General features: G+C 48.6%; 1 protein-coding gene across 2 annotated transcripts in view; it reads right to left on the bottom strand.

The window, feature by feature from the left end:
* Polr1a (RNA polymerase I subunit A) overlaps positions 1-24,943 on the bottom strand; it is a 59,541-nt gene that overhangs the window by 34,319 nt on the left and 279 nt on the right. For both annotated transcript variants that reach the window (XM_005338444.5, XM_078027929.1), the window contains exons 2-13: positions 22,734-22,938; positions 21,462-21,611; positions 17,048-17,155; positions 16,120-16,205; positions 15,897-16,000; positions 10,275-10,361; positions 9,262-9,367; positions 8,836-8,998; positions 6,611-6,781; positions 6,372-6,494; positions 4,235-4,465; positions 68-322 (exon numbers count right to left, since the gene is read on the bottom strand). In XM_005338444.5, coding sequence (XP_005338501.2) covers positions 68-322; positions 4,235-4,465; positions 6,372-6,494; positions 6,611-6,781; positions 8,836-8,998; positions 9,262-9,367; positions 10,275-10,361; positions 15,897-16,000; positions 16,120-16,205; positions 17,048-17,155; positions 21,462-21,611; positions 22,734-22,938 — 1,789 coding nt within the window. The remainder of the gene's footprint in view (positions 1-67; positions 323-4,234; positions 4,466-6,371; positions 6,495-6,610; positions 6,782-8,835; positions 8,999-9,261; positions 9,368-10,274; positions 10,362-15,896; positions 16,001-16,119; positions 16,206-17,047; positions 17,156-21,461; positions 21,612-22,733; positions 22,939-24,943) is intronic.

The raw sequence follows: 24,943 nt of genomic DNA, 5'->3' as shown, positions 1-24,943 counted from the left end.
AAGGGGCCCAGTGTAGAGTGCCCCGTTCTGCTGGCATTGCCTGTGGAGGCCGTGGGGCCAGGCCTACCTTGGGAACGAGGTACTGCTGGTCAGTGCAGGCCAGCACGCGGGCCTCGGCCCGGCCCAGCTCGCTCTGGGGGAAGTGGGCGTTCATCTCGTCGCCATCGAAGTCAGCGTTGTAGGCCTTGCAGTTGGCGTAGTGCAGCCTCAGGACCTTCTCCCCCGGCAGGACACGGGCGTGGTGGGCCTGGATGGAGGGCCTATGCAGGGTGGGCTGTCGGTTTAGCAAGAGGATGTCCCCATTCTTCACGTGCCGGCACACCTGGAGTAAGGTAGACAGTAGGTTGGCCAGGGGAAGTCAGTGTCCCTGCCCCTCAGGGGTCACCTGACCTCGGCTGAGTGGGCTCTACCTGCCATAGGCTCCAGCCAACTAAATACAAAGCTCTAGAAATCTGAGAAACGCTCTGGCTCCTGGCCCTGGCCCTGCAGAGCCCACGTTGGTTCTGTGCTCACAGGCCCCAGGAGCAGGTGAGGCCACAGTCTGTCTGATAACTGCCACTTCTTCAGGGACATGCAGCCTTTCCAGGGTCCTGCGTTCCCGAGAGCTCATCTTGAGAGTCATGGACGTGAATCCTGAAGGCCGAGGGCCTGTGTGGAGCCAAGGAACCCCCAGGTCTGAACGAACCTGAGGTCCTTTCACCCCTCAGTCACGTAACGTGTGATTCTAACGTGGTTCCTTCCACGTTTTAGAAGCAATGAGCCGACTTCACACGGCACGGTCAGGGCAGGAAGACAGGAGTCTGACTCCCAGGCGCATGCCCCCTACACACGTTTTCTGCATTTGAAAAATCAGTAAAATGCCAGGCATGGTAGCTCTGGCAGTCCCAGCCAGCTGGGAGGCAAGATGGGAGGGCCACTTGAACTCACGAGTTTAAGACCCCTCTGGGCAACGAAGCGAGGCCCTGCATCCAAACAACAACAAAAAAACCCAAAAGGTATAAACTGCCTCAGTTGTGTGGGGACGCTGTTTGAAAATAACGATCAGACCATTTGAACTGCATTTCCTCAGAGCCTTGCTGAGCAGAAACAGCGCCAGACTGAGCTGCAGACTCCATGCACATGGCAGCGCTCACAGCAGCAAGACTCAGAGTGCTGGGAGCCTGAGGAGGGGCAGGACATCATAGGGTACATGTGCACAGAGGCCTCCTTCGACACACCAGCCTGTAAATGGCGACAGGGACGTATGGCAGCCAGACCAAAGACCCAGGCGGACATGAGCAGCAGGACAGAACAATCCACACCTGCCTTCTGGCTCACCTGGGCACACAGGAAGGATGAGGGCGCAGGTCAGCACCTGACCCGACGCCTCAGGACACCTCCTCTCATGTGCACGGGTGCCATTTCCATGCAATTTTTAAAAGACCTTCAGTTACTTTTGAAGAAAGCAAGAAACAGTGTACTAGCAGTGTTCTCATCATGGAGTGAAAACCAAAGGCAGACTGGAGAGAGCAAGAACTGTGTGTGATTTACCCTTGAAGACAACTTCCCAAGTCCACCAGTAGCTGGTCCCTCTGACAGCACCCAAGGCCTGTAGAGCCTTCTACTATCTCACGTTCACGACCAGGCTTTCCAAATAACACCCCGCAATGACACCCAAAACAACTGCATAAAGCTGAACTCTAAAGCATTTAGAATTCATTTTTTTCTACTAGGAACTAAACCCAGTGGTGCTTTACCACTGAGCCACATCCCCAGCCCTTTTTATTTATTTTGAGACAGAGCCTCACTAAGTTGCTGAGGCTGGCCTTGAACTTGCAATCCTCCTGCCTCGGCCTCCTGAGTCACTAGGATTACAGGTGTGCACCACAGTGCCAAGGTCCTCCTCAAGCATTTTGAAGCCCATAGGAACTGGGTGATGGGCACTTGGTGGTAACTACCCCTACCCCGAATCTCCTCCAGGTCACAGCAGACAACAGGCTGGGGGAAACAACAGATAGCTCGAGCCTAGTGTTCTCTCACGTTGCCCACGTTGATGAGGCTGCACTGGAGAGGCCAAAAGGTGCTTCCCCCGCCTCCCGCTTCCTGGCTTGCTGGCCTCATGCTCCGGAAATGGAGAGAGCAAACCTTCACACACCAAGTCTGTCTTGTTACCGCTCCCAGAGGAATTTGAGCCTTCCCTTCCCCACATTTCCACAGAGATCTCAACCCAGGGTTCCCGTGGGCATGTGCCCAGGGCACTGGCCGCTGGCTGTGTCAGATAGACCAAAAGCCCAGGCAGGGCCTAGACCTGAGTCCAGCCAACTACCTGCATCTGGGAAGGCCTGCGGGCCAGTTTGACAGACACCAGCCAACCCAAACAGACACCGCAGAGGACAGGCACTCCCCTGCCAAGACAAATCCAAGGCCCTTCCTTTCTCTCATCTGTAAACAAATATCATAGTGAAAATCAGCATGCCCTAGTGTCCAGGTCAGTCTCCAGGCAGGTCTGGGGCCAAGGCTGACCTCTGCAGCGCTGGGCAGGGAGTGAGCTAAGGCCATGCTGTCCATTTCCTCCTGCTTCGTGAGGCCCAGGAGAAAGGTCAGTTTCCCACCTCACAAAGGAACGGAGCCCAGCCTCTCTCCTTCTTACCTACCTGCTGTTCACTCTCACCAGACCTTAGTCTGTCCTGCCCAGACGCCTCCTGGCCTCAGCCCTGCCCTAATCTTTAGGTAACACAATAACCAAAGTCTTGAAGTGACCACCCAGAAGACTGGTGTTTAACTCCATGAAGCACCGGGGCATCATGGAGACGGCAGAAGACGGAGCAGGCTGTCCTCTGAGTGCACAGGTCTTGATGGAACAGCCACTTCTTTTTTTCCCCAGTACTAGGAATTGAACCCAGGGGTGCTTGGCCTCTGAGCCACATTCCCAGCCCTTTTCATTCTGAGACAGGGTTTCACTGAGTTGTCCAGGTTGGCTTGAACTTGTGATCCTCCTGCCTCAGCCTCCTGAGCCCTGGGATTATAGGCATGTGCCCCCATGCCCAGCTCTGTTTTTCTTTTATAAAGTCCCTTCCTATCTTTGCCTCTGAGTCTGATCATCAGATCCAATGTGGTCCTCACACCTCAGAGCCTCCTGCACCTCAAGCTGGATCTGTATGCCACAAGGTGGTGTCCTAAGTGCCTCCTACACGCAAGGTGCTCGGAGGGGGTGCAGAACACACCCTGCCCTGGAACTCCTGGAATGCAGCAACTCCAGGGAAAGGAGCTGGTGTGCAGGTGGTAAGGACAGAGCAGTGGAGTGATGAGGAGGGATGTGGGAGTGGCCAGCAGGCACCTGGTTTCATATATACATTTCTACCAGCAGAGACACCATTCACCTGCAACCTGTGTGGCCAATGAACTCTGATTGAGGGGGAAAAGGGGCTTTGCTGAAACCTGCATGTTCCACCAGAAGGCCAGGCACTCAGGAGGCAGAACAAGCCTATGAACCTGAACACAAATCTCACCTGACACATCAGGAGAGCGCAGAGAGGCGACCTGGTATTTGTGTGCCGGGGAGAGTGTCACTCCACCTGAGCACAGCCATGAGACAGGAGAGCAGGAGGCTTAGCCTGCAGGCCAGCAGCCTTGGGGACAAGGCCAAGAGTATGCTACTACCTGTTACTACCTGTACCTTCAGAGTCTCTACAAGGCCACTAGAAACTGGAGCACTCGAACCCACTGCCAAAGAGGAACCAACCAGTCAGCCACACCTAATGCAGGCAGGCCCTAGGTTAACCCAAATCGAATCCACCTCGTCTAGCAACCTCTGCCTCTGTGGCCTGGCCAGGGCTGGTGGCCTCCCCTCCCAGCAGAAGGGCGCCTACAAGGCAGGCAGCCCTGAGGCCCCCAGCAGAACTGCTGTCACTCACACACTCTCCCCAGTGGGACACGACTGTGACAGCACCATGAGTGGGTATCACCACTGCCCCAAACTGAGGCACCACCTAAGACTCGCTGCCAGGAGTCTCCTTGGCGTAGAGCACTTCTTAGGGTGCAGCATGGAGACCTCTCTGGAAACACCATAGAGCAAGGTGCCTGAGCCCTACCCCAAGCTCATCACACAGCACAAGAAGTGCCCATTTCTCAGACACTCTGGGGATACTGCCCCTGTGGATGTGAGGCCACCCTCTGAGTAGCCCTAGGTGAAGGCAGCATGGGGGAGCCAGATAGGAGCTGTCTGGGCCCCTGACCAAACTTTCCCACTACTCACAATTTTTGTCCCCTGGGGCTTAGGTGCCCCTGTGGCTGGTGTCAGGAGCTGTTTGGCCACGGCTTCACGCTGGGTTATGTCCACAGCGCTCAGGGCTGTGCGACTGCCATCCTCATTGATGACCATGGAGGCTCCTGGGTGCACATTGGGACCATTGATGACTGCCTGCCTCAGTTCCTGGACATTCCAGGGGGTCACTGGCTGAGGGTAGGTCAGTTTTGTGGCAAACACCTAGAAACAAGGAATAGGTACAGAAATTCAGGTCATAGGGTCTGCCCAAAATCTGCTTCCACAGTCTGTATGATATGCCCACGATACGGGGAGCAGTCTACGTCGTCCAGAGAACCCTTTAGCCACCAAAGCAAAGTCCTCTGCACCTGCTCTCCTATGGGCATGCACTGGCCTCCTCCTCCAGCAGTCTAAGGAGCATGACTGAACGCTACAATTTACCCAGTAAAACATTTTTAGCACATCATTAAATTTTATCCTTCCGTCTTGTGCCAATGAGTTCAAAGCACCCACAGCAGGGATTAAAGCAAGAGACACTTACAGGAGATGGGTGGCAGACACCTGCCCGGAATCTCACCACACCCTTCCTGCCCGTAGACACCACAGGCTAAAAGCACAGCCAGGGCATCGGGAGCCCTGCTTTCGGCAGTTCCAGCAGCCGCTGCAAGCATGGAGGCGCTTGAGATGAGGAGGCTTTACAACTCTGACTCATGAGAAGATGCAGGTGCCCCAGCGACACGAGGCTGCGAGACGCCCCAGGAAGAAGGCGCTCCCTAGCCAAGCGAGGCCCCAGCCGCTGGACACAGTGCACGAATCCCTCCAGGACAGCAGAAGCAGCTCCTCCAGACTTTGCCAAGGTGTCCTGAGGCCTCCTGGCAAGCCGTGCTCTGCTCCCTGCGCTCTCCACCCTGACAGTGCTGACACAGCTGTGTGGCTACCACCTGCCTCCACCCTGGGAAACAGCTTTGAGAAGGAATGCGCTGTCTCCTCGTCTCCCTGCCCGAGCTCTGCCTCCAGCTCTGGACACCTACCAGTAGTGCTATGCAGGAGGGCTGTGCTAGGGGGGCCCACCTGCTCTTTCTAGCTACCCTTAGGAATGCTCCCAGGCCTGTGTGGCCCTGAGACGTGGAGCAGGTTCAAGGCACCCAGCGGGTAACCTCAGAGCCGCTCCTCAGGGTACAAGCCATTATTACCACATGAACCTAGATGTAGAAGAGAGAAGCCCACCAAGAACCCTGTGGAGGAAGTAAGACCACACTGGAGGTCTCCCTAATGCCGGGGAGGCTCCAGGCACAGGGAGGTCAAAGCAAGCAGGGCAGCTCCCACCTCTGGCCATAGAGGGCGACCAATAGGCCCAAAGCCTCTCCTCCCTGGGCTGGGAGGCATGGCTTTGTAGACTTTCCTTGCCCTGGCCCAGCCTTTGGATCAAGGACAGTGGCAGTGGGCATAGGAGTAAATCGTCCCTGCCTCCTGACACATCACACCCTTGCCCAGGAAGCTTGTGTGTGCCCCAGAGAGAACTCTTCAGCTCAGCTGTGCTCATTACCAGCACCTCAGAGAGGTTGGGGGGGGGGGGTAGTGGTGCGAGGAAACGTGACTGCCCAGTGGGAAGCAAACCACCTCCACCTGACTGACCTCAAGGTCCATCAAGGGGAAGTCGATCAAAGGGCTGCTCCTAATGAGCACATGCTCGGACTAGGGGGGAAGTGAGAAGAGGAAGCCTGCTCACCCAGGGGACACTAATGGGTGGGGGGCAAGGCACTGACAGCAGAGGCAGCTGAGGGTGGGCAGCACGCAGGTCTCCTCTGGGTTCTCTCCAGTCCCTGGCCAGGAAACAAGGGCATGTAAGCTGACGGGAAGGAAATTCCCTTTGCCCACTTCCTGTCATGCCCTCATTAAATGGGAGACTAGACAGAGACAGGGGAGCAGGGGCCTGTGATGTGGCAGGCGTGGGTCCCCTCGTGTGCAGGTGTCTGGAGGCCAACAGGCAGCCTCGAGTCCCCCCAAAGCGCTTTTCCCACGTGGGAAGAGATGGGCACCACCCCAGGTGAGCCACTGTGGCTTCCTGCACCACCAGCAGCCCTCCTTGGCACCACTGCCTACCGCCTGCAGTTCCCAAAACACGCACCATGGGAATCCCGATCTCGTTGGTGTTGATGTACATGTCTGGGCAGATGACAGAGCGGGCCGCGTAATCTACCCGCTTGCCCATCATGTGCTTTCGGAACAGGCCTTCTTTCTTCTCCAAGATCTGTATGGAAGGAAAGCCCACCGGAAACATTGTTTAAAAATTTCACTGTTTATCGCTTCCTTGTTTCAACATTATTCACCTCGTCAGCCAGTAACGGGAATCCAACCCATGCTCACCTGTCTGATGCCAGGGTACTTTTCCATCATGAGTTTGTCCATCTCGCTGTCAAACACAATGTTGACGTGGCTCTGAAGGCGAATCCAAATGTTGTACAGCTTGTCTGTGAGAGTCTGGCCTGGAAGTGTACTTAAAAAGGACCGGTCCATAGCCATCAAAGTGTCTTTTTCCTGGGAAAAATAAGGCCAAGAAACAGGGATGGTGGAGGAAAACCCAGGTTGGCTTCTTTTACTTTTCTTTCCTCTTCCAGTCCTGACAAACACGCCCTGAGCTGCCTTTGAACAGAGGGACAGGTGGGAGTGCTGAGGAGCCTGTCTTCCCAGTGTGCACCATGGGCTGCAGGCTCGTCACGTACCCACCAGCCTCTCTGTGGGTAGGATGAGCTCAGTGTGGACACAGGCTTCCTTCTCAGGGCAGATGCTGAGCACCAAAAGCTGGTGCCCAAGGAAGGGGAACCCAAGTTTTTCCCACATCCACACTTCTCTGGAAGCTGTTATCTTGCCACATAACTAAGTTGCATATGGAATTTCAGTTTTAATTATGGTTTCACAAAAATTTAACCCTATGTACTTATAAAAATGAAGGCAGAACAATTCCTGAAGAGAAATAATGTTTGCCACAGTATTCTACGCCATTAATTATGATTAGGTCCCTAAATGGTTTAAGTTGCTGGCTAATTCCTAGGCCTCTGGGTGTTCAAGCAATGAGCACTTGAATACTTCCGGCTTTTTTTTTTTTTTTTTTTTTTGGTACTAGGGATTGAATCCAGGGGTGCTTAATCACTGAGCCACATCCCCAGCCCCTTTTAAAATATTTTGTTACAGACAGGGTCTTACTGAGTTGTCGAGGCTGGCTTTGAACTCGTGACCCTCCTGCCTCAGCCTCTCAAGCAGCTGGGATTACAGGTATGGCCCCTGTGCCTGGCCAGAAAATTTGGATATTTCTGCCCTGGTTCTGTCTTTTCTTCTTTTCCCTCCACCAGCACAGGGGAGATAAATACACAGAGGCCATAAACTGCCCTATAGCACCACCTACTGCTGGTGGCTGGCCACCATCTGTTCCTCTCTGGCTACACATGACCCAGGAGACAATCACCTGAGTCCTCCAGTATGGGTCACATGAGAGAAGAAACTTATGGGGGGGAGGGTGGTTCCAGAGGAAGTGGATGAGACTCCTATGGGAACCAGCAGTGAAGTAGGCTTGTCCCCAGAGGAGTCTTCAGTTATAGGGAAGGCAGTTATCTCTGCAGGCAGCATTCTGTCCCCCACACAGGACGAGGTGGTCCCCCACCAGCCTGACCCACTGCTTAGGACATTCACTGGCTCAGGGCCCCAAGGTTACCGGTGAAGTGAGCAGGGCCTGTCCCACCATCAAGGCAATGGAACAAGGGAGCCAAAGGGAAGAAACAAGAACATGCTCATCAATCAGAGGGAAACTGACCTTGGAACTGGGAAGGATGCTGTTTCTGCAGAGACCAAGCCTTTTCTTCCCCAAAAAGGTGTGCTCCAATTTTCAAGGGACACCAAGATGAAATTTTCAGCCCTGGTCATTGGATCTGATTATCCTATAGTCTTCCCTTTCAAACTGGACTAGCCTGTAGCTGGCAGGTCTCTCTTACAGGGGGATGTGTTAAAATATTACAATGGCTGATCCAAGAAAGCTCCAAGAAGAATGTCTGGGCAACCCAGAGCACAAGGTCCAGGGAACAGTGGTGTCACCCAGTGACAGACCTGGCTGGCAGGCACCTGAGGGCCCTGTTACCCAAGGCTGGAGATGGCCATGTCTATCTGCACCCAGAGAGTACCCTTGGGCTGGGAAGTCCTTGAGTGATCTCAGCAAGCTGAGTGTCCAATCCATCAACACACCCACTGAAGACTCAGTGCTGAGTGGGCTCAGGATTGGCAGCTGTGACAGTCCTACCCTGTAAAACTGCCATTCTAAACACTGGCTTCCGGATCCAGTGAGCCCAAAGCAGAGTTCCAATAGTGTGACCCAGGAGGGAAGGGGACGTTTCTCCTGGAGCTGCCAGCAGCTGGTAGCTCGGAACAGCTGAGGTGTGAACCCACCACAAACCACACACAGAATTAAAGGGACTTAACTAAAGGGTACCTGGTATGGCAGCCAGGGGCAGAACGCAGACCACAGCCCGACCTTTCTAGGCTCGTGCATGTCCCCAAACCCATAGCCCCACCTGTCAGCACTCTCCACAGCGTGTGGTCCTGACCTCGTCTGTGCTGAGCACTGCCACCTCACAGGGCAGCTGCTGTTCTTGTGCCATCAGTGCTAGAAGTTTTCGGATCAGAACTACATCCTTCATGACAGCCTGCAAGTTCACCGTCTGGCCATTGGTAAACATCTGGTCCCCCAAGCGATTGACAGGGCGATACCTGCGGGGACGACAGGGCGAGGAATGCCCAGTGTTAGAAGGGCCTGTCCTGCGGCCCCTACCCTGCCTGCTGTGGGCAGCACACACACCACACTCAACAGGGGCCACCCTCCCGCCTGGGCCTGCAGTCAGAGGCAAGGAGCCCACCACACAGCCTACAGAAGATTGCTGTGCGATGGTTAGCACACGACCCTCCCGGGGCCTCCCCAAGTCTATATTCATGCCGCAGCCAAACTTATCAGGTGACATAAGGTAGGGCATTACCTGGAGGGAGGCACGACCACGAAATCTAGAAAGAACATACTCGGATTGAATCTGGATTCCATGCCAACATCAACCAGTCCCGAGAAAAGGTAATTCAGAAAGAACCCTGTGTTTGAAACAGAGAAACCAAGCAGACCATGTCAGTCTGTATATGAGGACAGCCAAGAAGCCACTGATGAGAGGAAAACTTGAATAGAGGACATCCGCCCTCCCACGGTACCCTTTCTCCCAAAACCAAACCGGAGACAGCAAGCCAGCAAATGCTGCTTCCCAGAGGCTGAGGGGCAGGCCTGGGAAGCCTTCCCGTTCACATGCCCTACCCAAACCTGAAACTCCTATATGGTTAAAGATCTATTCCATGGCATTTACAAAACATCCCATGCAAAGGCCAGTCAAGAGGCTCTTCTGTGATCAGAGATGTATGAAGTTTCTAGTGATATAAAAAAGTGCTCAGAGAAAATGAATCCAACGTGCCAGGGCTTGTCACAGGAACGTCAGTTCCTGGAGATTTTCCTGATGCCCTTTAGTGGGGCCATCATTCTGACACTACTTCTGGTGTGTCAGGAGCGCCAGAGCCTGATCATGCTGCATAGGCCCCATTATAGACTCAGAGAGGAATGGGGTGTTCCTTGTTATAGGGAACTAAAATGTATTGACACCCTAATTTTAAAAAAAAGTTCATTCTTAATTCTGAAAAGGAATCCCCAATCTTTTAAAAGGACTTTTACGAATGGGCACTTAGCATAAGGTGGATCACGCTGGACCTTCCAACACTTGTCAATCTGCATTAAGTGAGGCCACTGCAGCTCTCACCTAATGACCAGGCTCAGTTACAATCAGGGCCGAGTTCTTAGTGCTGGGCCCCTACTTCAAATTCAATGTACTCTGAAGCTTGTCCCAAACCCACAGGTCTACTTCAGGAGACAGTGATGACAAGGGCAGCCTTAAGAAAAATAGGACTAATAAGGCAGGTTAACAAGCGTGGAGACGACAGGGGCTGCCCGACAAAGCACCTTCATTCTTCCAAATGGAGAAAAGATGTTCCCGGGCACTGCTGGGTGTCAAGTACCCTCGTTTTCCCATCTGAGCTTCCTCAATTCCTGCAGCAGAAGAGGGGAAATCAGAGCACTGTGAGTCAATACCAAGTCCTCCTTCAGTAATGGGATTTATCAATGTTTTTGGTAACCAGGGATTGAACTCAGTGGTGCTTATCCACTGAGCCTTATCCCCAGCCTTTATTTTATTTTTTGAGACATGGTCTCACCAAGTTGCTTAGAGTCTTTCTAAGTTGCTGACACTGGCTTTGAACTTGGATTCTCCTGCTTCAGCCTCCCAACTACTGAGATTACAGATATTCACCATCATGCCTGGCTGATTTTATCAATTCTTTGTCTTTATTCTGCAAAGCCTGCAACTTGACCACAAGTCAATCTTTAGGACAGGATATTCTCAGCCCTGGACTTCCTCCTTACTCTAATCTAAATTAATGAAACAATGTAGCTATCTTATAAAACCTGAAAAACTGAGCAAAAAAAAAAACAAACAAACAATATATACTCTCCTATCAAATTCACAACCATTATTTTTTGGGCGGAGTGGGTGTTGCTGGGAATGGAACCCAGGGCCTGTGTACACTAGGTAAGCGCTCTACCGCTGAGCTACACCCCAGCCCTATCATTTTTATATGCTCTTTTCTAGCCCTCTGGTTTATATAAGAGCTCGATTAGCTGACTGACAAGGATAACTAAGCAGTGTCATTTTCTAATGTCAAAACTACCAAACTTTTCTGAGATATATTCACTGAAATTGAGATTGCTCCACCTGATTGATCTTTGTGGAATAATCAGGGCAGGAACCATGCCTTGCCTGTGCTCCTAAGCCCTGACACAGCGTCTGGCTCACAGCAGATGTTAAAGAGCCACTGGTTTAAGCACGTTGCACCCTGAAGGTACCTATACTGGAAACTCTACTCTTAGGTGCAATGGCTGCGCCTGCAATGCCAGTGATTCATTCTAGAGGCTGAGGCAGGAGGATCACAAGTTTAAGACCAGCGAGGGCAACTTAGCAAGAACCTGTCTCAAAATAAAATAAAATAGAAAAAGAACCAGGAGTAAAGTGCCCCTGGGTTCAATTCACCAGTACTACAACAAAAAGTGGGGGAGAACACCCCATCCTCTTGCCTTTTTCTATACTTTAAGATCTTAGTTTCAGCAGCAGCTTAGGAGGCTGAGACAGGAGGATCGTGAGTTCAAAGCCAGCCTCAGCAACAGCGAGGCCCTAAGCAACCCAGTGAGACCCCGTCTCTAAATAAAATACAAAACAGGACTGAGGATGTGGCTCAGTGGTTGAGTGCCTCCGAGTTCAATCCCAGTACCAAAATAAATAAATAAATAAATTTTAGTTTCATTCTATCTCTATTTCTCTCATTACTTTCTTTATAATCTGCAGAGGGTGTGTCATCAGAAGCTTTCAGAGAAATCTGTGGTTTGGACAACAATAAATGTATCATAATTTATTTAACTAGTCTCTATTAATGGGCCATTAAGTCACGTCCTACTTTCCACTATTTAAACGTCGCTGTGGGTTTTTTAATTTCTTAGGATAAAGTCATATGGAACTGCTGGGTCAAGGAGTTTGCACACTTGTTTTGACACCCATGAAACAAAACATTTCAATAGTGAACGCAAGTTAAGGAAGCACAGGTCCAGGAAGAGGAGCAGCTCTGACCTCGGGGAAGCCACAGACTTGGAAAGCTGAGCGTGCAGTGGGAAAATGGAGCCCATTTCCTTCAGAACAGCTCTGTGCTCCTTCTGGAAGTGAGCATCTGATTCTGCCCCCTGGACAGGCCAGAGGGCTCAGGAGGCCTGGTGGAATCTCCCTAGCTCCGCCCAGTCGTGTCTCCACTGCTGTGCAGGCCACCCTGAGGCAGACTGATGTGTCCAGCCACAAGAGGTCACCTCCTCACATGGGCTCCTCACAAAGCACTCCCACCACCTGCGACAGTGCCGTCTGCCCAGCTGGACCTCAGAGAGCCTCCTGAGGGCTTCCTTTGCCTGCAACAGATGCTAAATGGGAAATGCCTGGAGGTCAGATAATCTGGGAAATCCCAGGTCTCAATGGGTGGGGCTTCTTGGGTGCCAAAGTCCTTATTAAGTGCTACTATGCTAGAGGATTTGGGGGCGCAGAGTGCTTCAAGCATGGAGGGCACTCCATACGGCTCAGCAGTCTGGCAGGAACAGGGCTCACTTAGTGGCTTCCTGTGGTCTACAGAACATGATCAGGCCATGGAAAGATACCAAACTGCTCCCTGAGCCACTGGTCACCTGCAGGCTCCTCCAAGAGCAGAGGCCACATGGCCTAGTGTCCATCTTAGAGCTGTGTCCCCCTTGGACCCCATAGTCCTGGGCATGATGCTGAGTGTCCAACAAGCAAATCTCTGTTAAACACAGCGATCTAACCCCAGAGCTGAGAGACTACTGCTTCACATTCCCAGGGCAGGGACCTCTGGCCGCACCACCCCTGCTGAGGGTGGCAGTGAAAGAGACTTCAGAATTCTCGTACAGCTGAAAGCACTGGAGACTAGTGCTAGAAATCAGCCCCCAAAACAGCCATCTTCCAGAATTCTGATTATTTCTGTTCTCGACCTATTAGCACTTTCTAAAGCATCCTAAGGGCCACAGCAGCAAATCCCTACTGGTTTTAAGAAAAAGCTGTCTTATGAGCTATTTATGGGTAAGCGAAGGAAAACCCACTCTTGTGCTGCTGTTACCCACTAATCTAAGTTGGCTTTCTAAATGCAATGTGGTATCTGGACTGGTCCTCGAACATAAAAATGCTGATAATGAAAAAATTGGAGAACTTCAAATAAAGCCTGTAATTCATTCAATAGTATTGTGCCAGTATCAAGCTCTTAGTTCTGACAAATGCACATGGTGACCTGAAACATTAGGGCAAACTGAATAAAGAGTACACAGGGACTCTATTTACCATATTTTCTACTCCTCTGTAAGTCTCAAATGATTTTAAGTAAAAAGGCTATTACAAAATAACAAGCAGGTTTGTTATTTACTGCCTGTCTTGCCAGAATCTTCACTGTGAAAGACAAAACTCACATGTCCAGAAGAAGAATCATGTCCCTGCCCGCTCCACCTAGAACCCTGGGAAAGGCACAGAGCATTTGCTGTGGACCTCTGTTCATGTGACTCCCTCCACCTGGGCCAGAGATTTGTCATGGTCACTCCACAGAGCTGGAATCAAAGCTCCAAGAAGCAGCCACTGCTGAGTCGCTCGCAGCATACAGCAGAGCCGACTACAGTCACAGACGTGCTTTCCTGCCCTGGCATGTTAGTCTTGACTAGAAACAGACACCCATAGCACATACACTGAGTGACAGGCACTAGTCTCAGTACTCCCAGGAATACTTTATGTAACCCTCACCATTTCAGAATAAATTAAGAAAAATATGAAGCCTACAACTACAGAAACAGAAGAGTGAACACCCTTGGTCAGTCCTAGTTAGTTCTCAACTACCCAAGGGCAGAGCAGAGCTAGGAGACTGCCCACAGGGTCCTGGTGAGCAGTCACAGCAGCCTCTTTGGAGAACTTCAAATAAAGCCTGTAATTCACTCGATAGTATTGAACCAAACTGCGCTTTTTGTTAAACGCTTAATTGTTGTTAAAATTATTTGCCCACATTTTAATAGTGACAAAAACAGCATGGTACTGGTACCAAAACAGGCGGGTGGACCAATGGTATAGAATAGAGGACACAGAGACTAATCCACAAAGTTACAACTATCTTATATTTGATAAAGGGGCTGAAAGCATGCAATGGAGGAAGGATAGCATCTTCAACAAATGGTGTTGGGAAAATTGGAAATCCGTATGAAACAAAATGAAACTGAATCCCTTTCTCTCGCCATGCACAAAAGTTAACTCAAAATGGATCAAGGAGCTTGATATCAAATCAGAGACTCTGCGTCTGACAGAAGAAAAAGTTGGCTCCGATCTACATATTGTGGGGTCGGGCTCCAAATTCCTTAATAGGACACCCATAGCACAAGAGTTAATAACAAGAATCAACAAATGGGATTTACTTAAACTAAAAATTTTTTTCTCAGCAAGAGAAACAATAAGAGAGGTAAATAGGGAGCCTACATCATGGGAACAAATTTTTACTCCTCACACTTCAGATAGAGCCCTAATATCCAGAGTATACAAAGAACTCAAAAAATTAGACAATAAGATAACAAATAACCCAATCAACAAATGGGCCAAGGACCTGAACAGACACTTCTCAGAGGAGGATATACAATCAATCAACAAGTACATGAAAAAATGCTCACCATCTCTAGCAGTCAAAGAAATGCAAATCAAAACCACCCTAAGATACCATCTCACTCCAGTAAGATTGGCAGCCACTATGAAGTCAAACAACAAGTGCTGGCGAGGATGTGGAGAAAAGGGTACACTTGTACATTGCTGGTGGGACTGCAAATTGGTGCGGCCAATTTGGAAAGCAGTATGGAGATTCCTGGGAAAGCTGGGAATGGAACCACCATTTGACCCAGCTATTGCCCTTCTCGGACTATTCCCTGAAGACCTTAAAAGAGCATACTACAGGGATACTGCCACATCGATGTTCATAGCAGCACAATTCACAATAGCTAGACTGTGGAACCAACCCAGATATCCTTCAATAGATGAATGGATAAAAAAAAATGTGGCATTTATACACCATGGAGTATTACGCAGCACTAAAAAATGACAAAATCATGGAATTTGCAGGGAAATGGATGGCACTAGAGCAGATTATGCTTAGTGAAGCTAGCCAATCCCTAAAAAACAAATACCAAATGTCTTCTTTGATATAATGAGAGCAACTATGAACAGAGCAGGGAGGAAGAGCAAGAAGAAAAGATTAACATTAAACAGAGACATGAGATGGGAAGGAAAGGGAGAGAAAAGGGAAATTGCATGTAAATGAAGGGAGACCCTCATTGCTATACAAAATTACATTTAAGAGGTTGTGAGGGGAATGGGAAAATAAACAAGGAGAGAAATGAATTAGAGTAGATGGGGTAGAGAGAGAAGATGTGAGGGAAGGGGAGGGGGGGATAGTAGGGGACAGGAAAGGTAGCAGAATACAACAGTTACTAATAGGGCATTATGTAAAATTGTGGATGTGTAACCGACGTGATTCTGCAATCTGCATTTGGGGTAAAAATTGGGAGTTCATAACCCACTTCAATCTAATGTATGAAATATGATATGTCAAGAGCTTTGTAATATTATAAACAACCAATAAAAAAAAATTATTTGCCCACATTTTACTCCAAAATAAACCTACATTTGTTCTATACTAAAATGTTTCAACATATTTGCAAGGCATATTCTGATATTTCTTATTCAAAAATCTTTCAGAAAAATAAGCACCGAGAACAGAGGCACGGTGGGGCACTGACCCACTGGGTTTCTTGGGTGAGAGGCCTGGACGCCATTCCTCTGCTGGCCCTACAAACACATGGCAGAGGAGCATGTAGCAACAGGACCAGGTACTCCCAAGGTGTGGGACACACGATGGCCACACAGGAGCAAAACTGTCAAGGAGCCCCCTCCAGACCCCAGCAGCTTACCCAGGGGCTCAGCATCCGTCTGGCCAGACTTCCTGTGCACCACAGCTGGATACGTGATTGTCAGCTTGCTGTTGTGCTCCTTTCGAACAACTGACCGCCCAGTCCTGAGGGTAAGGACACAGTGGTGAAGGAAACACTGCCCCACAAGACACTCGGGAGTGTGGCGAGAGACCAGCCAGCACCCTTTATCCTAGGGAAGGGAAGGCAGGTGCCCAACACTCACTTGCAGTGGGGACATCGCTTAGCAGACATGTGTGCCTTCCAGAAGTAAGCAATGAGTTTGCTTCTGCTCTCACACACATTTTTCACCTGTCACAAAAAAACAGAGGACTTGCAGTGCCATTTTCATCTCATGGTTTCCACCATTTTTAACCATAGGAAATCACCCTTACTTTCTTAGATGAAAATCTCCCAAAGCTGCTGGGGGGGCAGGGGTAGCTCCATGGTAAAGCATTTGTCTAGCATGAGCCAGGCCCTGGGTTCAATCCCCAGTACCACAAAAAGTACTCAACAAATGCCAGTTACTCTTAATTTTTAAACCAAAGCTTTCTGGATGCAGCTGCTGTTTGTGCTGCTGCCACCTCAGGTGGCCTTGGGCTCTGAGAAAGGCACATCCACATGGTTCTATGCCCGGTGCAAACAGGCCCCAGGAGCTTTGTAACTTACACATGGGCCCTGCCCCAGACCAGTTAAATCAGAACCTCTGGTGGGAGGACTGTGCACAAGATGAACCAGGTCTCAAGATCAGTACTGCAGTCAACTGTCTACCCTATTCGTTCATTCAGTGACTAAATGGATGCTTACACAGTGCTGTGGAGAGGTGGCCAGGGCAGCAGTGGTTTAGAGAGGCACTGGAGGAGGGAGAGAAGGAAACAGCTCATATTCTCAGAGTGGGTGCTGGTGGTCACTATACCTGAATGACCTATGTCACCCCCTATCTTTGGTCCTACAGCAGGCAGTAAAGATGGGAAAATGGGCATCTAGGGACAGTTACATAATTTGCAAGGTCACAGGCCTCCAAAGAGTTAGAGCTGGAATTTAAATCCAGACCTACTTTGTGTAGCCAATATTTGCAAATGAAAGTACAGAGGGAACCATGGTAATAACACCAAGAACCCGGTGTCACAGGAAGAGACACAGTGACAACTCACGTGTGCGCCCTGAGTCCCCAGGAGGTTGTTCTGCAGAACCTTGGTTGTGTACTGTTCTAACTCTTCCTGAATTTCAAAGGCAGAAGGATCAGCATTTTCTTCCATAAACTGAAAACAAAAAAGAAAAACTGTATTACCAGAGCAAAGAAAGCAAATGTCTGACGTGCAGCTCTGCCAGGCGCACTCTGCCAGGGAGAAGAGCGAGCCTGGAGGAAGAGCAGCACATGATGCCACACTGCACCTCAGAGCAGGGAGGCGCTGTGACATCCCAGAACACCTGCTTCCAGCACCGATGCGTTGGTTCCACAGAGCAAATCAGCATAAACCACGACTGCAAAGTACCAAGACAGATACGATGGCTTTGTAATCTTAACCCTCTGAGGTCCTGACAGGACAAACTGAAGGGAAAACAGAAACCTGGCAAGGTCACAGAGAACATGGGCATGGCTGAGCACTCTGCCTCCAAGGAAGATATGGACATAGATGTCCACAAGGCTCCCTGGTGCTGTGATATGACAGCACTTGGCACATTTTCCAATTAGCAAATTCTGACACCCTCAAAAAGTGCAAGAGACAGCGATCAAAGCCTAGAGCCAATGCCAGGACAGAAATCTACAGGACATCGGCCGCGACACACAGTAAGAGAGGACCCAAGGGCCACCCCCTTAGGATCCCCAGCCCTCACACAATCACTCAGGTAGTCCAGGGAGCCTTAAGCTCTGAGCCTGAACTAGAACAGTACAGGTTGGCAGTGCGGCCAAACACACAGCAGAAGCAACCAGATGCCTCTCTGGAGGAAAGCAGCAGCATCCCAGGCCTCGAACTCTTTCCTGACAGATATCTAAATACATCCAAAGTCAAAAATCACTGCAGGACAGGGAAGAAGAGGGGGTTTCTGGATGTGTGCAATATCTTCATTTTGTAAACGATCACATGTTTATGTGCATATTTTTAAAAAGAATTTCAAAGACAGTAGATACCTCAAGTAATTTAGTGCATATAAATTTAAAACTTTAGGTGAGATGAACAAATCCCCAGAAAAATGTAACTTACTGAGAGTAAGTTTTAAGTAGAGTAAAGGTTTAAGAACCACTCCCCTTGGACAAATTTGACCCTAGGTTACCTTTTTAGCTCTGTTCTCCTGCAAATGTGGCTAAATGTAGAAATGTAACTTGTGTTACTAGGCAATACTGCTGAGGGCAAAAATGACTCCAACTGGTTGGGACCGTATCTGGACTAGAAAGATGATGACCTAGAACAATATCCCCTAGCCTCCCTAACTAGGCATGTCCTGGAGGGGTCCCCGGCAGGTCAGCCCACAGAACTCTAAAGACATTGCTTCCTCTTGGGGCATGGAGTTTCTAGGTCAGGTGGCTCCCAGAGCCACAGCTGGGGTCTTGTTTTACTACTCTACAGTCAAGTGGAGATGACTGTAGGACATTGCCAAGGAGAAATGCCCAGCACCGTCTTGCTGACACACGGTGTGTCCAATCTTCCATAAACTCTCCCAGAGCATTTTAGGGAGAGAGATTCCTTAACTCATTTTAAGGCTGAGAAAAATCTACGTTTCCAAATTCAAAAGGCCAATATGTGAAAGCAAATTGACAAACCAATCTCACTCATGATTATTAATGCAAAAATCATAAAGAAAATACTAGGAAACCCAATCTAGTAATATATATAAAAAGAAATACATCAAGAACAAGCTGAGTTTATGCCAGGAATCCAAAGTCACCATTAGAAAGGAATCAAGTAATTTCACCATGTTACTTAGTTAAAAGAATAAGGAAGCAGTTGGAGATACTATTGCCCATTTTCCTATAGAAATGGAATGGAGAAGTTGACTGTGGAAGTGTAACAGTGTCTACTTTATGCTTTGAATGTAACCCCTGCTGCTCTGCCACTGCAACTGACTTTTTAATGAATGTCAACTCCAACAGAGAGGACAGGGAATGTAGCCTTTGAGTCACCTCTTTAAAAGCCCCATGTTCCCACTAATGGGCAGAATCACATCCTTTGGAACAGAAGTCCCCTGTGTTTCTTCTTTCCTAGCAAAGTAATAAACCTTCTTTTCCTTTTTCTCAAAAAAAAAAAAAAAAAACAGAAAACAAATAAAAAAAAAAAACCAAAGCAAAAAAACTTGCACATCAGTAAATTGAAATTAATAAAACACTACCACCTAATCCTCAGATACCATTCAAGTTTTGTGAGCTCATGCAATAGCATCCTTGTACAGCAAAAAGCATCCTGTTCTGGGCTGGGTTGTGGCTCAGTGACAGAGCACTTCCCTCACACATGTGAGGCCTGTGAGGCACTGGGTTTAATCCTCAGTATCACATGAAAATAAACACACAAATAAAGATTTGGGTCCATGCATAACTAAAAAAAAAAAAAGAAAGAAAAAAAAAAGCATTCCATTCTGAGCCACCTGTTACACTCCTTGTCCTTGTCACGTCTTGAATCTCTCCCTCTCAACAGCTCCTAAGTCTCTTAAGGCACTGAGGCTTCTGCGCATTAAAGGCAAGGTCCATGACTGTACTTCAATTCAGGTACAGGATATTTCCTCAGGGTCAAGGTCAGCCGGGCCGTCTTGGCAGAACACCCAGAAGCACCATCCTTCTCCCTGCGTGAGGGAGTGCCGACCTCCCCTACTGTGGAGCCCCTGCTCCCCAGCCTCTGCTGTTACTGAAGACGATGGCATGGTGCTTGAGTGTGTGAGGGCCCAGGACTTGCACTTCAGACACTCACTCTTCCACTTACACCAGTGAGAACTCATGGGTTCCTATTCCATTCCATGTGCTGAAATCATTTACTATTGCCACTTATTTTTATGTTAGAATCATCCCAGATTCAGCTAATGTGTGCCTTTGTGTTCTCCGATGTGTTCCCCTTACACTCTGAGCACGATCGTGCTCTCTGGCACTTGCCGTCCCAGCCTCAGGATGGCCATCTCTTCAGAGGCTCTGTCAGCAAGGCATGGACTCGTGCTACATGTGTGCATGCGACCACACTCCAAACCTCTGAGGGGCAAACCACATAGCACCGGCAAGCACACACACATCTGATCTCCACACTGCAGGAGGAATTCTAGCTTCCTGCTCTCCCTGACAGGGGAAATGCAGCCGGCACTGTCCTTCACTTCCGATTGATCTGATCAACCCCTTTTCATGCACACGACCCTCTCCCATGGCTGCTACCACCCTCTTCTGTGTGGAACCCCCATATCCATGCCAATCCAACCCCTTAGCCGGCCTCTTCCTTACCCTCTTTGGGGTCACCACACAGGTACCTTTTCACTGACCTGGCCTTATATCACATGCTGACCTTTTATTCCAAATGAACATCCCTCACCCTGTCTGAGCACTGGCATTCCTTGCAGGACTGCCCACACATGCAGGGACCCCTTCTAGCTCTGTAGGCCAATGCTTGTGCTAGATGCCCCCAGAGTGCTTTCCTCTCCTGCTGGAGGGTACACTTCTACCCTGGGCCCCACCTCTGTGGAGGCACTTTGTTCTGCCCTCCTAGAGTCTTCAGGACTTTAGTACTCAAGAGGAGTATGAAGGAAAGACCAGCGCCTTCTCTCTGTGAGAACAAACAAGATGAGGACGTCCACTACCTCTTCAACCTGGTAACACAGACAGCCACCAGAGAAACAAAGCAGATTTTGCAGGTGATGTGACTGCGCTTAAAATCTGAAAGCAGCTACAGGAAAAGTATTAAAATTGATAAAACAATTCTGAGAGGTTTCTTCAAATGAAAATTAATAGTATTTTGGAATTCTAACACAGAAAATGAAATTTTTAATAAGGTTTTTAAAATAGCACCAGAAAGCCTACACTAAATACTAATTATGAAAGGAAAAAAACACTCTTTGCAGCACAGAGACCTGGGGATCCCCACCTTATCCCGAAATAGCCACACAGCACAAGCATCAGTGGAATAACCTGACACCACGCATCCCCCGAAACAACACAATACAAACTCTCCCCAGTCCTGGTGATTGCACTCTTACCAGAGGCCAATCTAATGAGGAATAATCTGACAAATCAGAGTGTTAGAAATGCTGTGGGACAGCTGCCCCAGAATCTTCAAAAAAATTCACCATCACAAAAAAGAATTTCCTACATTAGAATGTTCTACAGCCCAAAGGGTTGTAATAATCAAAAGGCCTGGGTCCCTCCACGATCCTGGGTCCCGGCAGGAGATGGCTCACTATACCACCTCTCCCTGCTGTCCTCATCAACACTACTCTGACCACTATAGAGCCTCAGTTCTTATGCCTAGCTCCTGCAACCCAGTTATAAAGATCACATATTCTGGGGACTAGCAGGGTGGCAATTAGGGACACCATACAAACATCTCAGTTCCCACCATCTGGCTTTCTGCATTCCCATGGCCACCACTATCCACGTACCCTGCTCAGAATTCGCTCCAGCTCATAGACTGCTTGTAGGGCCCCAACTTCCAGAACTCTCAGCTGGCAGACCAAGAGGTGAACCACAGCCCGGGGACAAGTCAGCATGTGGCAGTTTAAACAGGAGCCTCGGAGGAGCAGGTAGAGTTTCTGAAAAGAGAGGATAAAAAGATACAAGACATTAAAAAGAGATAAGTGCTCACGGGATTCCCAGGGCACTCATAAGATTCCGCTCCCTTAAGAATGCCACAGCAGCCTAGACATGTAGAAAGGCCTTTGTGATCCTAATTAAATGTTCTCCTCTCTTTTTTTAAGGTTTCATTTTAACCCATTAAAAATTAAAATTTACTTACTAAGATGTATAGCCTGAGGTTGGGAATTACTTTAACTCAACTACTTAGCAGAAACAACTTTTCTTAACAGATTAACAGACAAATCACATCCATGTACGCCACCACCTCAGCTTCTGGAGTTTGGGTTAGCTGATGTAAAGAGCTAAACAGGCACGAGCAGGGCCCTAGACAGTAGCTCCATTTTCATCTAACTCCTGGGCTTCCTGGGGCTTTGCTTCTCTTGCCACTGAACAAGACCCTACAGACTCGCCAGAAAGACTCAAAAGCCTTTCCACTCAAGTTCCCTGTTACTAGGAGGAGCCACGCAGGTTTTTGAAAGGCACAAAGGCCCTGTAACAAAAGTTGCAGAAGGTAAATCTGAACATTTTCCCCCTAAGTGAATAGAATCATGCTGTGGTTCTTCTTAATTGGAATCAAGCTGAAATTTCAGTTAGGGCTATAGGTAAAATGAAGCTAGAGACTAAGCATCCCTAATCCAAAAATCCCAAAGTCAACACTTTTTGAGTACCAACATGAGACCAGAAGGGGAAAATTCCACATCTGACCTCATGTGACAGGTCACAGTTAAAACACAGGCATTTTAGAAACACTTCATGAAATTGTCTTTAGGCTGTAGATACAAGGTGCATGTAAAACATGAATGAACTTCATGTTTAGACTTGGAGGCCATCCTCAAGAGGTCTCAACACGTATGTGCAAATGTTCCAAAATCTGAGAGTAAAATCCACAGCACTTTTGGTCCCAAGAATTTCATAAAAAGGACCCTGATCTGTGTTGCATTTTGCTACTCAAGGTACTCCCTTTCTTTCTAGAGAACACTTGAACTCACAGTATAGGAATGCAACCTCCTCCCACACACCCTGCTGGGGAGATGGGGCCCTCACAATCCCAAGACCCGTGTGCCCTGGGCAGCACATACATCAAAGAGGAGCGGGTTGTACACTGTGAGTGGCAGTTCGATGTGGCCTAGGTGTCCGGAGCAGTTGTTGAAATCTTGCACACAGGTGGAGCACACCTCTTTGGAATCCGCAGGGCCCAAAGCTAAGTCATACAGGCCGTTTGCTGATGGGTTCCCCAAGCTGTCCAGGTACCGAGGGTTTGTGATGGACTTAACGCTTAATTTCCTAAGGAGATAAAAGAAATCAAGAAAAAGGTCACCAAGTGCTGAGCATAGCTCCTCTAGCCATTCACTCACACACTCAACAAGCACCTACTGGATGTTTACCATGGGCCAAATGTAGGTTTGGGTGCTGGGTAACAGACAAGAATGCCTGCTTGTAGGCCTTCCATTCTAATGGGGGGAAGAGACAGAAAATGCTGGAGAAAATAACGCAAGGGAGGGAAGACAAACAATGCAGGGGTAGGCCAGTGGCCAGAAAAGCCCACGCCAAAGAGATACCTGGGCAAAAAAAACGCCTGAAATAGATGAGGGAGCAAATGCAGTCACTGAGCAGAGAGGGCTTTATAGAAACAGCAGGAAAGTGCAAACATTCTGAAGTGGGTGCATGGTGGGATAGGAGGTCAGGGTACCTGGAAGAGAGGTGAGGTCAAGGACCAGAAGAATAGAATGACCCTTCCAGGTAATTTTAAGGACTTGACATTTACTCTGATCGAAAGCTGCTAAAATATAACATGACATGATTAGAATTTCTAGGCTAGCACATTATTATCATTGATACCTGTAGCTCAGGAGTTTGTTTATCTTTTTATTCAACCAGATTTAAGGATAAAAACTGAATAAGACTGAGATGGAAAGCTACAGAGCAAAACGTTGGTTGCCAAAAAGTAGAGGGAGAGGGGCATGAGGAGCGATTGTATAACAGCTGTATTAGCTTTACATTCAACTCCAAATCCAAACATGTCTATGATCTTAGCAATGGATATAAACTTGCTCATGCTCTTCTCTGAAAACTCCACAATTATCTTTTGAAGAATTCAAGCAACCTAAAACATTTTTGCTTTTGGATAAAACTGTACTACAATTTCTGGGTGAGCATATGTTACTGACTGGACTGGAGGCTCAGGAATTCATCCATGCATTCAACCAGACTGGAGGATAAAAGAAAGAAGGAGACATACAGGAAATTCAAGGATAGAGAAAAGAACCGAATATAAACAGGCATGGAAAGTAGGCAGGACACACAGATCTCAGAAAAAAAGGACACTAAACCAAGACCTTCGGCTTGGTGGGGACAGAGTGAAGTGAGTCCCTCTGGCTAAAAGGATGTTGCATGCAGAAGAAACAGCTTGAAGATGCTGAAATATGACAGCAGTTTCTGCAGTATCCAAGAGGTCCAGGAGGGCTAGAAAAGGGTCATGCCATAGCTAAAAATCAGCATTGGACTAATCATAGGAGTCTTAGCTATGCTAAGAAAGTAACTTTTATCTGAGGGCAACAGAAAACCTTTGGAGAGTTTTAAGGCTAACAGTAGTATGATTACATTTATACGCTGAAAGAATAATTCTGACTGTAACATGAAGAGATTGGATAAGCATCAGGGTGAAGAGGAGAAGGTGGGAGAAAAAGAATTCAAATTCCTTAGAAAAGAATTCCTAATTTCTTAGTTTAGGAAAGGATCTAGTCTAAGGCAAAGGCAATGGGGGTGAAAAGAAGGATGACAAATATGCAGGTCACACACTGCAAGAGTTCAGTAAGTAAACCACGCATCAGGACAGAGGTATCACCATTTTGGAGATGCAGGTTTCCCTCAGCTAGAGGTGGGGAATGGATGTTGATTTTTTTTTAAGTTTGAGTTTAAGATCTCTGTGAAATTCAAATATTTATTCAGAAACAGCGCAGTAAATGTGAAATCAGGTGACTTATCAGGAAGATGTTTGCGCTGGAGATTTAAATTTGAGTCCTAGTAGTGAAAGTGTTGACACTGTATGGGGGGCAATATTTACAAAAAAAGAAAAGTGACCAGAGAAGGACCTCCGGGGACGCCAACATTCATTCCCCAGTGAGTGGTTCGCGCCGCGGTGCGCGACGAGCGCACGTGGACGCTGGGAAGCGTCAGTGGGCTGACAAGCTGACCACGAAGCCAGGACAGCAGAGGTACTTCTCATGAAAGGAAAAGGAGGACGTGTTCAGAGTATAGTCGCGAGTTGGAATGCTACGGTCCCGGCCCG

This window comes from Ictidomys tridecemlineatus, chromosome 12, assembly GCF_052094955.1.
Source record: "Ictidomys tridecemlineatus isolate mIctTri1 chromosome 12, mIctTri1.hap1, whole genome shotgun sequence".
Taxonomy (NCBI): domain Eukaryota; kingdom Metazoa; phylum Chordata; class Mammalia; order Rodentia; family Sciuridae; genus Ictidomys; species Ictidomys tridecemlineatus.
The sequence above is the reverse complement of the archived record's forward strand: the minus strand, read 5'-3'. Positions and strand labels throughout refer to the sequence as shown.